This window comes from Rhodnius prolixus, unplaced genomic scaffold, assembly GCF_049639745.1.
Source record: "Rhodnius prolixus isolate KJV_2025 unplaced genomic scaffold, Rpr scaffold_4, whole genome shotgun sequence".
Lineage (NCBI taxonomy): Eukaryota > Metazoa > Arthropoda > Insecta > Hemiptera > Reduviidae > Rhodnius > Rhodnius prolixus.
The window spans coordinates 24,756,364-24,772,931 of NW_027411614.1; the positions used below are offsets into that span (position 1 = coordinate 24,756,364).

At 31.0% G+C, this 16,568-nt stretch overlaps 2 protein-coding genes across 2 annotated transcripts; one reads left to right on the plus strand and one right to left on the minus strand.

The window, feature by feature from the left end:
* Positions 1–469: 469 nt before the first annotated feature.
* On the minus strand, positions 470–7,245 carry Vps52 (vacuolar protein sorting 52). Its single transcript, XM_074132302.1, has 11 exons — positions 6,890–7,245; positions 6,578–6,753; positions 6,242–6,493; positions 5,109–5,241; positions 4,849–5,037; positions 4,615–4,770; positions 4,103–4,257; positions 2,155–2,239; positions 1,235–1,438; positions 981–1,152; positions 470–901 (listed from the first exon to the last, which is right to left on the minus strand). The coding sequence occupies exons 1-11, from the start codon at positions 7,100–7,102 to the stop codon at positions 651–653; spliced, it is 1,986 nt and encodes a 661-aa protein (XP_073988403.1). The 5' UTR covers positions 7,103–7,245; the 3' UTR covers positions 470–650.
* Positions 7,246–7,489: 244 nt separating this feature from the next.
* Positions 7,490–14,732, plus strand: Fbw5 (F-box and WD repeat domain containing 5). The gene is made up of 11 exons (XM_074132303.1): positions 7,490–7,630; positions 7,812–8,028; positions 8,096–8,253; positions 8,588–8,765; positions 8,862–9,010; positions 10,592–10,767; positions 10,852–10,898; positions 11,014–11,091; positions 12,374–12,596; positions 13,087–13,299; positions 14,360–14,732. The coding sequence occupies exons 2-11, from the start codon at positions 7,812–7,814 to the stop codon at positions 14,601–14,603; spliced, it is 1,683 nt and encodes a 560-aa protein (XP_073988404.1). The 5' UTR covers positions 7,490–7,630; the 3' UTR covers positions 14,604–14,732.
* Positions 14,733–16,568: the final 1,836 nt, after the last annotated feature.

Genomic DNA, 16,568 nt, shown 5'->3' on the forward strand with positions numbered 1-16,568 from the left:
GTTGGGCTAGTTAAGTCATTGCGAAACTGATGGGTGGTAAACAAATATTATTATCAGTAATGAGGTTTACTATCCAATAATCTATAACATTTCATTAAAAAAAGGATTTATGGTTTTACTGGAATGGTTTCAGAATTTTAGGGCGGTTCATATGGATTAAAGTCTCATCAAACCGTCTGCTGCGCCAAAAGCATGTGATGAAGATGATAAATTTATAACATTTGATTAACGAGTTGAATGACTGATTAGGAAAGTTCATAGATATTTGTAAGAAGAAGAAGACAAAACAGTCAATACAAAAACTTGTTAATTACGTGTTAGTATACTATCACTCAGAAGAAATGTTATTTCTATTAAATAGAAATTGTCTGAAAATAATTAATTGAACAATACCTAGGTATTATTCAAATACCTAAAGTTTAGGAAATGATTAAATTAATGAGGAAGAGTAGAAAAAGGCATAAAGATATCCTACACAGATTCCCATTTTATTAGATTACATATATACATAATTATCCTCTATAATTATTCCATGAATCACATTAATACATTAAAATATTCATTAAGTACCTTAGTATGTACATTTGTTACAAAATAATTACAACGAATAGAAATAATCAAACTTAGCGATAAAAAGTAGCAAAATCAATCTATGAAAAGTTAGTTTTATATTTTTTTATTTCAACTTTAATATGATGAATATTAACAAATTGTGCCCGCACTGTAGGTGTTAATAATTTATGAAATCTTTCATAATATTGTAAAAAATGTGCTAGAGCAAGTTGTAATAAAGAAGAGCCTGTGAGAAGACTGGGAAATGAGGAAAGGATCTCCTTGTTTAACAAATCTAATGATTGCTTCCAGGTGTTTGAGAACGACTGTACCAAAGATAATGCTTTGCCTAAAAACACATATCAATTATTGTAATTAATGTAAAGAATAAAGTAACGAAATACAAAAGGAAAGTCTTGAATACCAACTTTCAACTTTCTTTAAATGATCAGATTTGTCCAAATAAGGTTCGAATTCTTTAACAAACTGTATAATGCCACCAAAATGGGGAGACAACACTTCCTCAACGTATTCACTGCTGCAAGAGGTTAATAGTTCTCTTATACTTTCAACTTCCTTACAGTTCTCTCTTGTCCTTTCCTATAATATTTTACAAAATTAAGTGGACCTAACATCTCATTTTATATTATTAAGGCAATAAAACTTTAAAATGTTAACATACCATTAAAATTCCTAAAATCATATCGTAATTGTTAATTAGAAAGACTAATTGATGAGATCTAAGAGGAAAAATTGCTGCCATTCTAAGCATAAACAATTGTACTTCTTCCAATAGCTGAGCTAGTAATCTGCTCACAAGCTCATTTGGAAAGCTTTCACTTATGCTTACTATAGCTCCACTAAATTCAGCATATCTTCGTGCTATCTAAAGCAACAATGGCGAAAAAATTGATTATACACATTTGAAAATTAGACCTTAAGAATTCTTCTAAATACTTTCTTGTCACTCCGAAAACCAAATTTAAAGAGGAACCAATAAATAGAAAATAAGTTGGTCAACTTTTTTTTGGATTTAATGCGCGTCATCATCTGAGGTTATTGGCTCCCGGAACTTTTTTCGCCTCCGAACAATGTTCTCTCGTCACAAGCAAAACTGCCCATCATGAGACAGTGAGCTGTAAGAAGCTCCTAGGAAGAGAAAATCAAGGGGGAATCTAGTATTCGCTAATCAACACACAGCTAACCCCATCCTAAGTTGGTTAATAAAATTATGCAATGTTATGTAATTAAACATTATTACACAGAGTGTAAAATTATTGCATTGATATTTATTGTTGAAAAATAATTTAAATACTTTGATCCATTTGGCAACGGCAGTTACAAGTTCAATCAGATATAAGCTTATTTATAAAGAATATAAATGAAGTGAGAAAAAGTCTATTTTAGTTGCTTTTATCCAACAGAAAGTAGAAAACGCAACGGAGCTTCCGAAGCCAGTCCACATATTTTTAAATTTTAAAATTAATACAAAAACCGTTGAAGGAAAGCTAAAAGTAACATATTAATATAAGATATTTTAATAAATACTATATTCTTAGATGAAATGAATAGAAAAAACACATAATTAATAAATTAACTTACGTAATGTGGTTTCATTTCTTTTCCAAATTTCGTTGCATCACAATCTTTTACACTTTGTATGTTCAGCCGGAATACAAATGAAAACCTAAATGAATCAGACATGCTTCTTAAAATAATTTCCTCGATAAATATTATGTAAGACTAAAGTAAAAAGCATTGAATTAATCGAGAATAGGAATCCAACCATGTTTGCTAAATTAAAATGGCCCCACAATGAAAATAATATCAAAATCATTTTACACATTTGTGGTGACAAATATGGTTTTTCTTTCTCTTATCTAAATTTACACATAATTTTCCATTCGAAAAATCTGCTATTTTTGTCACACTTCTATAGAAATATTCTTTGATATTGAACTGTGGTTAGAGATTTCATACCCACAAATATCACTGTTATGTAGTTTCGTACGCTGCCCCCATGTTTAGAGACAAATATCTAGATTCCAATTTTTACTAATTTGGAATTGGATAACGTTCTTAAAGAGACAGGTATTAACAAAGTCCCGGGCTTTGAATAGAATACCTATTGAATTTTATAAAAACGATCCACAAGTATTTTTAAATACGTTATTAATATTTTCAATCATATGTACGAGTCAGGGAATGTGGCGCCGTCCTTTTCAAGGTCGATTAATTTTCCCTTGTTTAAAAAAAGGAAATATTGATGCACAAAATTATAGAGGTATATCATTCGCAGATGCCATTTCTAAATTGTTTGGGTTGTTACTCAAGAGATTAGAAAACTGGTGCGCTAAAAACGACACTCTAAGTGAGTATCAGGCTGGCTTTCGTAAATTCTACTCTACGAATGACAATATATTCATTTTATTTAATATTATAAAAAAAATTTTTGCCTGTTAAGAGTCAGAAAGTTTATTGTTTTCTTATCAACTATAAAAATACATTTGATAAGAGAATCGCTTTTTCACAAATTATTGTGCTTAGGCATTTCCGCTAAATTTATTAGAATTTTGGAGAGGTTATATGGAGGCACACAGTCTGCCGTATGGGTTAGAAATGGGGTAACACCAAGCTTTATAACTAAACAAGGCCTTAATAAACAATTTAATTTTTAATTTTGTAAATTAATTTTCTTTTTCATTCGCTTTAACATAGATAATCTACTTTATTTCTTGTTCAAAAAAATAATAAATAAATAAGGAGAGCACTTTAGGTTTATATTTAATGACAAACTTGACAAACGGACAGATTGCTCATTGTTCTAAAAGTGTTGCACCATTTTTTTTTTTTGTAATATTTTTTATGTGTTATTTTTACTAAAACACTGTTCTATTCTACTCATAAATATCTTGCAGATGATAGAACCGTAATTTGAAACAGCGTTTAAGAGGAAAGCTAATAACTTTACCCTACCATATTTCCAGCTTAAATAAAGTTATGATAGAATTGCAATAACAATAACGATTAACTGAAGTAATAGTACTCATGTGGTTATTACATTATGAAAATGGCTAAATTTTAATAAAAAATTTAATCAAAATTTTTTTATCGATGAATTTATCCGTCGCAGCACGCACGTTTATTATATCCCAGAGCGGTAAAAAGTCTTTAAACCATCATCAGAAGGAGATTTGGTGTAGAGACTTCTACCTCACTTATATTTCCGTGTCGCACTGCAATTGCTAGACTAGCAACTACAACACCTAACAGCTGTATTTCATTAAAATGTTTAGCATTTTAGTAATCTCAAACAGGCAATGCAAGGTTGAAACCAAATAATCAATTCCAAACTAACAGAAGCCTAAATTCTAGGTACTCTTTGTGTAAGTATTTTGTGGCTCAGTACAATTTTTAATGTCAAATGCCGTACATATTTTCACAAATGGCTATAAGCACCTCAAAGAATTAAAATTAATGAGTTGAAACTCACAGTGGGAAACATATGTGCTCAAAATAAACAAGCTACTTAATATTTTATAACATTTACCTAGGTCCTAATACATCTTGAAGAGTGTCCCAGTAATTATCAAGAGCAGGTACAGCTCTTTTATGGCACAACATTTGATATCTCAACACTAACTGGATACACAGGAACAATGAAATTGTGTCGTATGATGTGTGCACGTAAGCTTCTAAATTTTTCTAAAAGAACATAATGGAAGTTTATTATAAATTCCAAGAAGGAGCTGGCCTAAATTAACTAGAAAAAGTTAAACTAAAAAAATATGAAAGCATAGCTAAATTATTAATAGAAATAGTATCAAATTTTTTGATTGCAAATAAAAAAAAAAGAACAGATGAAAACATATTTGTTGTAGGGTTGATAGCAGATCAATTCGTATTTTTATCAGATAGTAATGTTCACAACTGTCAATTTTCCAGTAATTGGTTGATGGAAATCCAAATTGCCAAGTGAAATCATTTAGCCCTCGATGAAACTTAGTTGAACTTTTCTAAAACGAATTTTTCATAATAAAATGAATTATTGTAATCACTTACTACAAGTAAATATAAATTTTTTCCCATTATTGCAGAGAATAAATCCATTGCTGCGCTTCCTTTGACCATGAAGAATTCACAGATAAATAAGTATTCTCTGCAAGCGTTATCAACTAAAGCATACTGTTCACTGCGAAATAATGCTTCATATGGATACTGTAAATCAAAATGTGTAGATGTAACAAAAGGCTCTTAATTTAAACAATTATTCGAAAATTAATAATTTATACATACTCTGTTTTCAGTTTTCTGCGCAGAATGAGGGATTATAATAGGTGCTTCGAAAAGCGTAGTGAGTACATCTGCTCTATTTCCTATAGTAAATACGGTATTCTTTTGTTTTAAAGACCCTTTATTAAACAAACCTCTTGAACCTGTTTCCTCAACACCCATCAGATCATCTTTTGTGGCGGCATTTTCATACTAAAAGAAGAATTTTGTATTCTACTTTTTCAGAACAATAGATTTATACAATATACATCATAAGAACATACCATTAATTTATTTAGTAATGATGAATACGATTTAAAATAAGAATAATAAATTTTACTCATAGTATCCACGTATTCTCCACATATCTCCTGAGCGACCGCACGTTCGTTTGTTGACGCAAATTCAAAAAACAATCTACAACAAAAAGCCCATAGATAACCCTTCCTCACATTCCAATTTCTCTGATAAAATGAAATAATTTTCTTCGTCAACTTTATTAAGCTACAAGAAATTTGATAGGAGTTAAAATTAAAACTAAATTACAATGACTCACAAATTCGATTGTGTTTACATATTTTCTTGGGCACAAAACTTCTTTGATACAGACTTAACTTTATTTAGCAATGTTGCTAGTTTTTTTTTCTTTTTATTTCAGGTTATTGATGATTAAATCGCTAACATTTACATTAGAGCTGCCACTCTGACTTCAAAGAAAATGGGATGAAACTGCAAACTTCAAAGAAACTGGGATGAATCAGAATAGTGTACAACACTTTTTAATAGCACGCAAAGTCAAATAAGAGCAGTTTTGGAGGCAAAAGAAGCATATATGTAGCTTAAAACAGACTATGATCTAAGTGATCAAATATAAAAAAAAAGTTTTAATTAATGATCTTTCTTTCGTGCATTTTGTTTGTCATTTTCCTTAACAAGAACCTTTGCAACATTCCATAACAAAACTGAAGTTCCAACTGGCCCTTCGAAATTTCAAGATGCAAGAATGTGCTGATGTGGTGGAGGAGGGAGAGAGAGCTTCGTTGGATACAATGAATTCTCAATCCTTTAATTTTGAATGCTAATGCGTTCTGCCTCCTCTAGCTACTCCACTTGCTGAGTAGATCCTCAGTATGCTGAGACATCAACTATGGTGCATCATCTATTTAATTGCGGTGTAACCCGGTCATCAATTTGGGATGACTGAAGCAAGTCACATGACACTACGCACTACTTTGTGGAAGAAGGCTTACGTTAGAACATTATTCTTACTTCTTGTCTTTGGGAACGTAAATATTTCTTGTCCTAGACGGGGAAGAATGGGCATTAGCCCAGCATCTCTTCCGTAACGAGAGCCGTCCATTCATGCACGAAATCAAACAACCACAAAATGAAAGGTAAAAATGAAAATTAATATTACTTGTACTTTAGCATCGCATTCTGGGGCACCTGATAGTTGGCCATTGGCTTCCTAAATTTTGAAATCTGCTCCAATAAGTATGAACGAATTTTTGAAACTGCTTTCACTTTTAATTTTTCCAAAATATCTCTTACATCTTGACAACATTTCACTTCTTTGAAACTTTGTTCTTTAACAAAACCAATTTTGTGATTCAAAACAGATAGTTGGTTAAGAAATTCCTTATCTGTTACTGGAGTGTCCAATATTCCGCTGAATTAAAACAAAATTAATAGTTATGTCTTCTTACTCAAAAGTAACTTACATAAATTAAACAAATATATAATTTAATCATACTTGATTAATGATTCAGAAACGACCATATCATCAATAAACTGGCTAAGCTGACCCCTAACAGCTTGACGATTATGCAGTTGTTGACTCATTATTATAGACTTCCGTTGAAGATAAACTATTTCACTGCTTATACTTCCTAAATCCGATTGAAAACTTAAAAGCATTGACTCCATGCGCTGAAATAAAAACTTGTTAAATAAAAGTCGGAAATGTAGAACTGACTGATTCACTTTATTTTATAATTTTACAATGTTATTAGGCTCTAAAGTAATTTAATGAAGAAGGAAAAACCACATAATTGATAATCTTTACCTCTAGAATATTATCACAAGCAGCAATTTGGTTGTGCAAACTAACAATATTCTGACTCTCCTTGATGTAATCTTGAATAGATTTATTTTCCACTTCTTTCAATTGTTTTTCAATCTGTTTAGAATACTGCCTCAAATCAGTACCTGACTGTAAAACTTCTTGAACTTCATCATCTTCCAAATAACATTCCAAATTTCCTTCCATGACATCCATCAATGTAATTCTTTAATTCATACGATAATGTTTTTCAGCTTATATATTTACTGCTGTTACAATTGTAATTATAAAGCACGCAGACCTCATATATTCAGTTTAATCCACAAACATCATACTACTTCCTAACAAGAGGTGAATCCTAACGCTGTCAGATTTGGAAGAAATAAGATCTTTGCTTAGCAGATTTTAATCTATTTAGTTTCGATAAATTTATTAATAATTCTTCACTATTTTAACATCAAAAATAAGAAAATACCGATTCCACCGTTGCTTCTCGCTGGATTGGTGATTATGTTTATGATTACTGATTACAGCTGAGCAGCAGCTGTTGTACCTAACTCGGTACTTATTAGTTTTGAAGTGCTGGAGGTTTCACCTTTTAATTAGATGGAACAGAGAGGAGAGTTTGTTTTGGTTACCCAAATTTACATGTTATGGGCAACTTACTGGAGATAAGTTATGTAATTAGTGCTGTTTGAGATGTTTAAAATATGATAATATAAGATAAAATATTAATAATAAAAGGTAAAGACATTGATTGAAGGCAAAATTAAGTTTGCTCAAATTTAAATTAACAATTTTTTGTAACACTGTTAAATTTCGAAATTATGAAATTTTCTTTTAATTCACTTACTACTTTCATCAGTACTAGAGACACTATTAGAATTTTTATCTATAAATTCTGTTTTTTGTTTTGTCTTTTTAGATGAATTGTGATCGTGATCCTGAAGAATATTTGAGCCCTTGGACAGTTATTCCAGATTCAGTTTTGTTACATATTTTCAATTTTCTATCAGCAAAAGAAGTATTAAACGCAGGATTAACATGCAAAAGATGGAATATGATCTCTTTAGACGATATCTTATGGAAACACCTGTTCTTTCGAAATTTCTGTATCACTCCTGGTCTTCCTATTGCCCCAGGTATTTGTTTAAAACAATTAGTTATAGAACAATTTATTAAATATTAAAAAAATTAATTTGTTTGTAGGAAAATATTCTTGGTTCGAAGAGTATAAAAGATTATGCTATCATACTCCTCGGGTTTGCTCGGAAGTGCTGCATGGTCATAGACATGAGGTGCTCCATGTTAGTTTTTCCCATGATGGTACAATGTTTGCAACTTCGTCAAAAGATGGATTCATTATGGTATGATGTAGATATTTGTTTCAATATCAGTGACATTTTTGTTCTTAAGTGATGTAAGCAAGTGTAAGAATGGAGCTTAAATAACATTGTTGGGGGTTAGAAGGCGAACTACAGTGTTTTTCATTTATTTTTTATATATGACCTCAAAATACCACTGATATACCTTTGGTTTATTTTAGAGCGTTGTTAGTTATCCCTTTTGCAACAAAAGCCTTAGAAGAACATAGCATCACAAAATTCTTTCAAGGATTTGTTAAATCCTCTGCAAGATTAATATTGGTTTGTTTTTTTATTTTTATTATTATTATTTTATTTATTTATGTGTTTTGTGAAGGTATGGGATTCAGATTATCCAGTAAAAATTAAATATAGTTATGATATGAAGGAATTTAGTTGGAAATGTACACAATTCTCTCAGTTTAATAAGTCAGACACACTAATACTTGTATCTGGCGTTCACTTTGGATCGCAAAGTAGCACTTCAGGAGAAATAGCAGTTTTCTCATTGCAAGGTACGCATTCTTTAGTTTAAAATGAAATGTTTAGATTTTTATTTGTCTTATCAACTTTAAGTAATTAAAAGTTTTTATTCACCTTTGTGGTGATAGGTGGATTCCAGTTGCAATGCAGAGTTGGTAATAAGCCTTATGATATATTTGGTACATGGTACAGTGATAGGCATTTGTTATCTGGAGATCTTTACTGGTTGGCTCATTTAGTGAGCACAACAGGATTGTGGATCAATAAAGCCTCTCAGGTTATTATTATATTACTATGCATATAATTTTTTGTCAACATTTACAAACGTAATTGCTAATTCTGCTCCCATTCAAAATCTTTTAAAATCGAAAATAGAAATCTCGATATCAAAAGTTTAAGAAAATAATGTATTAAAAAAATAATAATAATAAGCATACTTGGCCCAGAGGGCCATAAGCCAATCATGGATCCAATGGGAATTGATTAGATTGTACAGAGAAGAACTAAAAACCCAAATCCATCGCGACCTAAATCTGCATCCATCTTCCATCAATCCAAATCCATCGTTCCCTTCGATTGGGTTAAATCAATGAATGTTTGAGTTGAAAATCAAAAATACCATTGTAAATGTGAGAATTTGTGGTTAATAGATCACGAACTAGAGTTTACCCTTGGGTTCACTAAACCAGATTTATTGCACTTACAAAAACTTCTGCATGCTCCTAAGTATTGGAGTTGGGATGTCAGTTTATGTATTAGTGTTGTTTGTATTGTTAGGTTGGGTTACCAGAAGCAATATCAAGATTCTTGGAAAAAATATAACCTAGCTAGTCCACTTCTTAAGGTGTTGGAAATAAACCTATTAAAGAGATGTACATAAGAGACTTGGCACGGAAAGATAATACTAATTCTGAGTCCATAAATTTATGGAAAGGACTCTTTAAGAGATAATGACGTTTCGCTTTAATACCAAACAAGTGAAACATTTTTCGCAAATGAAAGGAGTGGAACATTTTATAGTAAAAGTTATTTTATAACCTCCTGGGGAAGTTTTGTTTCCTAAGTAACATTTTTAAAAGGTTCTACAATCTTTGTGTTATTATAAAAAACTAATTAGTATTAAATATTGAATTTGAGTACAATTTTTGATGTGATCTGAAAATTGGTGAGACCTGTGCCTATCGATTTCGCATGCGTATCATTTACTAACACGTTCGCATCAACGTCATTTCTTGATTGATTAGTTTTGACTTCTATCAATTATGTTGCATTATGGAATGCAGGATACGGTTTGATTTGATTGTGTTTACATAATTTAATTATGTCATGTGCTCAATATTTTATTATACCTTGAAAAAATAATTGTGCAAATCATCATTTGTGGCGTCAAAGTTGAACATAGGAGGAGCTAAACCGTCAAGAGCACAATTTTTTTCTTTTGGATATTTTGAAAATGTCGATTGCGGTAATCTATCATTTCCTACGCCGTCACTTTTTTCTTCATTGATCTGAATGTCGTGAAAATTTCAAAACATGACTAGCCCTGATATTCTTGGCTCAGCTATGTCTACGCAGAATCGTAGAGCCTTTCGATGTATACATCTGAGTAGTAATGCTGGGTTAAGCGATCATTACCATTACATTATTTAATTTTTATTTTTTGGATTACTACATTTTCTACCTGTACAATCTCCATTTTATAGTTTAATGAATACGGGATTCTATCGAAAATCGAACCAAAGTCAAGAGCGTTAAGATCAGGCTCCCTGAAGGTGCCTACACTGTTAGGGTATTGGATGAATACTTTTGTGAAGTGCTAATAAATACTTAAGTCAAAAACTTTTTTTCTCTTTTTTAGGAATCCTCATCTGAGCACACTCCTATATTAAATCAGTTATTTCGATTTTATAATACAAATGCTAGTTCTGTAAGAACGGTAATGGTAGCTGATTGTGTAGATGAAAGCAATAAGAATGTTCGAAATCATACTAATACAGGCAATCACTTAACAGAAAGACAGCGATACAAAGACAGGTTTTTACTCAATTCTATTCTTTAAAAAAAAATTTTTTCTTTTGTTTACTCTAAAAAATTAACTGCGGCTTGTTATTTCGTTAGAGTTGCTGATGATGATTGTCAGTCGAATGGTGAAAGCGATAACGAAGGTATTATTATAGTAATTGGCGTTGCTTCTTATCGAAAAGATTTATTTAAATATATTATTATATTATAGCTGAAAATTTTTTATTTTATAGTTCAAAAATCATAATTTTTTTTTAGATGATGATCTCTCTGGTCAACCAGAAAAATTACTAATTTTTACAACTGGATCAAAAACTTATACACCGCATCAAATTGGTAACTTGTTTTAATTTTTTATAGTTTTTTTTATTTAAAAAAAAATCAAAGCAATTACAAAAAAAAATCTGATGTTCACTATTTAGAGAATGTACCGTATTACTTTGGCAATGACTAATAGTTTACCTAGTATCAAAATCCCTTATTTGCTTCTTTAAGAACTATATTAATTGAAGGGCGTTTACATTTTTATTATATCCTCTTTCGTACTGTGCTTCCTCTAGTATTTATCAGTGGGAAAGAGAAAGATGTATGTCAGAAACGTTGATAGAAATAAAAAACCACCAATACGTTTGAAAGAACTGACAGAACGATGAAAAATAAAAAATAAAAATTAAAAATTGAAAATATGGTTAGGTTTGTAGCGTTAGATAATATTCTAGATTTTATCCGTTGTATCGTATCGAGATTTTCTCATTATTTTTCATGCTTTTCATTACTAACTAAAAAAAAAAATCTAGAAAATTTGATTTTGAGTTTTTGGATATAAATGGATGATGTATTTTAAAATTTTCCTTACAACTTGTGTTAACCAAGAGTAGTTAGAATGCCCGGAAAGTACACAAGGCAGTCCTCAACCTTTTGTAAAGAAAAATAATGGCTGTTAACTTCAAGCGAGCTTTTAGAATAGGTAACATACTTTTCAATAAACTTCATTGAATAAACTCAAAACTAAACCCGGCTAACCTCTTGGTTTCGAGGCTCCTCTAAGCGTGGTGATCTCCATCATTTATGTTTGTTTATTGTTGACTAGATCAACAAAATCTTAATAAATATTTCTACATTGTATGGTTATAATTTCATTAAAAAATATTCATTCATTCATTCTTGATCATCGAATAAGTTTTGTTGAAAGGTAGCAACGGAAAGCGATAGAATTTTATGGAAAGTTTCGCAAAAAGCTTCTGTATTAACATTATTTCAATAAATTATAAAGAATCATAACAAAGACAGTGTTAGTACTGTCTAATGTAATTCTTTTAATATTTTAAGACCTCTATCAAAAATTCCAAAAATAAACTAGTTTGAAAGTATTGTGCAATTTGTTTGGTTGTTTTATATTATACATTCATAACACCATTCAAATGAATTTATCTATTGAGGAACTTGCGTACAAGTTTTTTTTACTTATAAAAAACTATGTTTTCATTGTTTTTACAATATAAAATGTTGTACAGTTGTAGAAATGTGCGGCGGTATAAGTCAATAATTAATTGATTTCTTATAAAATATATTTTATTTTAATTCCAAATTAATTATTTGCTTTCATATTTGTATATAGGTTTCAAAAAAATTAAAGGTGTTAAATTTCCTAAGATATTGCAGCCTGGACTTAGTTTGAAAGAAAGAATCGCTAAACACAGAAAGCGACAATTAATTGGATCGATTCCATTATCAGAAAATTGGGAAAATTATAATTCTACTTCGGATAAGTTTGATGAGGTTGACCATCTTTTAGATTTACATGGACACATCATCGGTATGGGCCTCTCACCTGATCATAGGTATGTCTTTATAACAAAAATAAAAAATGCATTCTACAAAAAAGTAGTAATAAACAAAATGTCATAAGGTTACGGACCAAATGGTCGGATATACTCATACAAATGAACATATTTTGTTCTGAGATAAGTCTAAATGAGATGGAATTCAGACAAAAAATTTTTTGTTGCTTCCTTTTCTAACAATTAAAAGATTATAGGAAGTAATGTAGTTTTTTTATTTGTGAGGATAATATGAATTCTTAGCTTGTGGAATAGTGGACGAAAGTTCGTTGTTGTTTAAATTAGTTAAAAAAAGAAAAGATATAGAATAGTTTCACAACCAATGAAGCTTAATGATACTAATCAATCAATCAATCACTAGGGCACTAATAATAAGGAAAGTCTTTTGTTAGACTGAAGTGACGTTTAAGACTTGAAACAAAGAGGAGTTTTCGCCTACTAACCATAATTTAAGACTTAATTTTAATGCACCATCATTATGATTTTTCAGGTATCTTTACGTTAATAGTAGACATTGGCCAGAAAACTATGTTATTACAAACCCATTAGAACCACCACCAATAGCACAGGAGATTGATATACATGTTATCGATTTAGTAAATTTCTGTGAAGTTGGAAAACAACTCAGATCACATAAATCGTACACGCCGAACCACTTATGTTTCTTTATATTTCTCGATGTGTCTGAAGAATATGTAGCAAGGTTAGCCACATATATTGATTATTTATTTATATAAATTATTCTATTATATTAATTTTCAATGCCGATTTAAAATTCATCCTATTATTTAGCAGTTCACCATGTTGTAAATCTCAATACTTGATAAAACAACTTTGAATAAAACGATGTACCCATGTTTGGAGCTATGTTTTGAGTACCATGCTATTTTTTTTATTGATATGAAAGTGTCTGTTTGGGTACACAGAAAACTTGAGACTGGTACATACTCTACTACTTCGGACCATTCAATATATTCTTTGAAGACACCGATGTAAACGTTAATTTTATGTTTTGTTTTTTAACAGTATTTTATACCTATTTCTAGTCCCCTGAAAAAACTAATAGCTTGTCGAAATGTCGTGGGGGGAATGACTCATGTATTTTTGTGTGTGTGTGTGTTTACTGTAAAAATCGGCCATAGCAAACCAATTTGTTAAAACCACTTTTTATTCCTAAGGTACCCTCACAACGATATTTACCGGTGTTAACTCAAAATCAAAACTCAGGATGACCGTAATTCCATCATCTGGAAGAGAAATAGGAAGTAAAAATTAGAATAATTCATTTTGTAAAAATGGAATTTTAATCTCTATGCTCAAAAAAAGTCAGATGATAATGTTTAAAATACATATCCGAATTTTTTTATATACTTCTGGCCAATGTTCTCTGCTGTACAGAGAAACTGAGTGCAAAACATTTGAATGAGTTGCCCAGAAAACATTTCTTTTTTATCAATATTTTTTGTAGCGCAAATGGTTTATTTTATGAATGTCATTCTCATAAGAATAAACTGACGGGAATCACAAACATATTCTTTTTTAATTATTTACTGTAACTTTATATTTCTGTAGGGGATATGTTTATCTATTTCTCTATGAATGTTTAAGTTTCTGTCCAAAATACTGTTTAGGTTGTATTTCAGAACTTCGTTTTAATTTGGATGTTTTTTAAATGAAGAATCCCCTATTTGTCAACTATGAATGTAGCTTTGTATAATCCTTTTTTAGCAGTATTTCGCAAAATTACTTTTTTCATGTTTCAGTGGTGCAGAAGACAAACATGGCTATATTTGGGACAGATATTACGGCATTTGTTTATGGAAATTGCCACATAATAATGTTGTAAATTCGGTAGCATTCAATCCGGTGGATCAAGGCATGCTAGTATCAACGTCTGATGATTATGAAATCAAAGTTTGGCGCTCCATGTCTTTTCTTGACAAAGCTATAGGATCGTTTGAACGTCGTAAACTTCCACATGCCCTTTGCAGCGTTAAAAAGAAATGATCTCTTAATATCTAAAGATATTTTATATCATTTAATATGTAATTTGTGTACATTAATGCAAAAATTTGTGATACTATTACTGTACAATTTCTTGAGTGAAAGTAAAACAAGTACAGTGTTAATTTAAAATTCTATTTTACTTAATATTGATGAAGTATTTTATATTTCGCTTAAAATTTGCTAATGAAAAATTGTATTGCCTATTTAGTATATAAATTTGTTTAACATTTTATAATATTAAATGCAAACAGTGTCACAATTTTAGCTTAAGATTGATTATTCTTTTATTCCTTACAAATACAAATGATTGCATATCTTCTTCTTCTTCTTCTTCAGCGGCGCTACAACTCATTGCTGAGTCCTGGCCTCCTTATTGCATATCTGCGTACTGTTTTAAATTGAATGCACAAATTTTATGTCCCAAAAAATTGTCATGGCTCATTTAATTTTGAAGTGGATGTTGTAGATGTTCACCGGCAAATGCGAAGAAACCAGCTATAAAGGCCTCTGTCCTGGAGCTATCCTGGTGTTCTACAGAAGCAGATATGGAGCTCAAAGGGCGGTGTTGAAAAACTTCACACCACCCTTCTTCACATGCTAAGACGCCAATGTCATTTTCTTTATCTTTCTATCAAAGAAAGATTGAGTAGAAGAGGCACAATTCTTGATGATCTCCTCGGAATGATGGTCAATATGCCTACCAGACAGCGAAATCCATGGAATTTGCATTTGATGATTTAAACAGGCTGCTGCAGAAATACCTTGAGGAAATGAAATCGCGTTGCGTAAAAGAAGTCTTCAATAATGACTACGCTTTGCCATTAGTGGAACTAATGAAAATATAAGACGAATTGCCAATTTATAAAAAGCAATCCGTTAGGAAAGAATTAACGTCCTAGACATAAATGGATTAGAGCTGTTCGCAGGGAGGAGTATTGTACCCAATTATGAGGGCAAGCTGACTGCATCCTTGCCAGATTGTCTGAGGACTTTTTTTGGGGCTCACACAGACAACCCTGGCAGATAAGTAGTGCAAGGATAAGGAACACTATTAATCCTCATAAACCCAAGATAAAACCCTTTAGGGGATAGTATCTTTTTTTCCATAAAGGCTAATTATCTTTAGGTCAAGGAAAAACTGACATGTCACCCACTACCTGTATAATGATACAATGGGCTGAGGCGTCCTTGGTAGAAATAAAATAATAATAAAATAAACTAAAAATAAACCGCGACAATAAGAAGGGTAATATCCAGATTTTATTGTGAGGATCTTTGATTTATTGAGTCATAATGAAAAATGGAAAGGAATTAATTCGTGACGTCGACTTACAACGAGTAGATCACAGTTTTCGAGTCCACTCTTTGTGACCTGAGGTAAGTTCTTTACAATAATAAGAGCAATAATAACGAGAGAACAATTCTGATCTGGTACTCATTTTCATCTTGAGAAATGGTAAGTTTTTAAGTAAGCAATCCTTTTTCATCGTTTCGAACTGTATTTAGTTCTCAACAGGACTTAAAATTGTGGTTAATGATATCATCTACTCATTCTATAAAACTATACGCAATAGTATCCGTGCAATAAATAATGTGAGCATTAACTTTAGTAGAGTACATAGATGTAATCATTAACAACAATTTAAGTTCTGATGAAGAATAAAAAAAGTTTGAAACTGAAAAAGAGTTGTTAATTTCAAAAACTGATAATATAGAGAAATAATATTTTTTGTGTAAATAGAAGGGTGAAGTGAAGGTAAAAGTAAATACGTAAAATCCAATTAAATTTTAGCAGCCGGTCAAACTGGTTACGATTCCTCTTGCCAAGAAATTACCGCAAAGAATTACTAGGACTATTGATTAATGCAAAAATAAATTACTAAAGTAAAGTAATCGCCTATTTTTTGAGGCGGGGCTTAACGTCCAACTACCAATTAGGTGTCGGGGACGGAGGCGACTAGCAAA

What these genes read in the sequence shown, in the direction of transcription:
- Vps52 (XM_074132302.1), bottom strand. Translation starts at nt 7,102, where the DNA reads ATGGATGTCATGGAAGGAAATTTGGAATGTTATTTGGAAGATGATGAA. An exon ending in CATTACTAAATAAATTAATG is followed by an intron (nt 5,038 to 5,108) that starts GTATGTTCTTAT and finishes TTCTTCTTTTAG; the next exon opens with TATGAAAATGCCGCCACAAA. An exon ending in CGCAGAAAACTGAAAACAGA is followed by an intron (nt 4,771 to 4,848) that starts GTATGTATAAAT and finishes TTTGATTTACAG; the next exon opens with TATCCATATGAAGCATTATT.
- Fbw5 (XM_074132303.1), top strand. Translation starts at nt 7,812, where the DNA reads ATGAATTGTGATCGTGATCCTGAAGAATATTTGAGCCCTTGGACAGTT. An exon ending in TGGTGAAAGCGATAACGAAG is followed by an intron (nt 10,899 to 11,013) that starts GTATTATTATAG and finishes ATTTTTTTTTAG; the next exon opens with ATGATGATCTCTCTGGTCAA. An exon ending in TTATACACCGCATCAAATTG is followed by an intron (nt 11,092 to 12,373) that starts GTAACTTGTTTT and finishes ATTTGTATATAG; the next exon opens with GTTTCAAAAAAATTAAAGGT.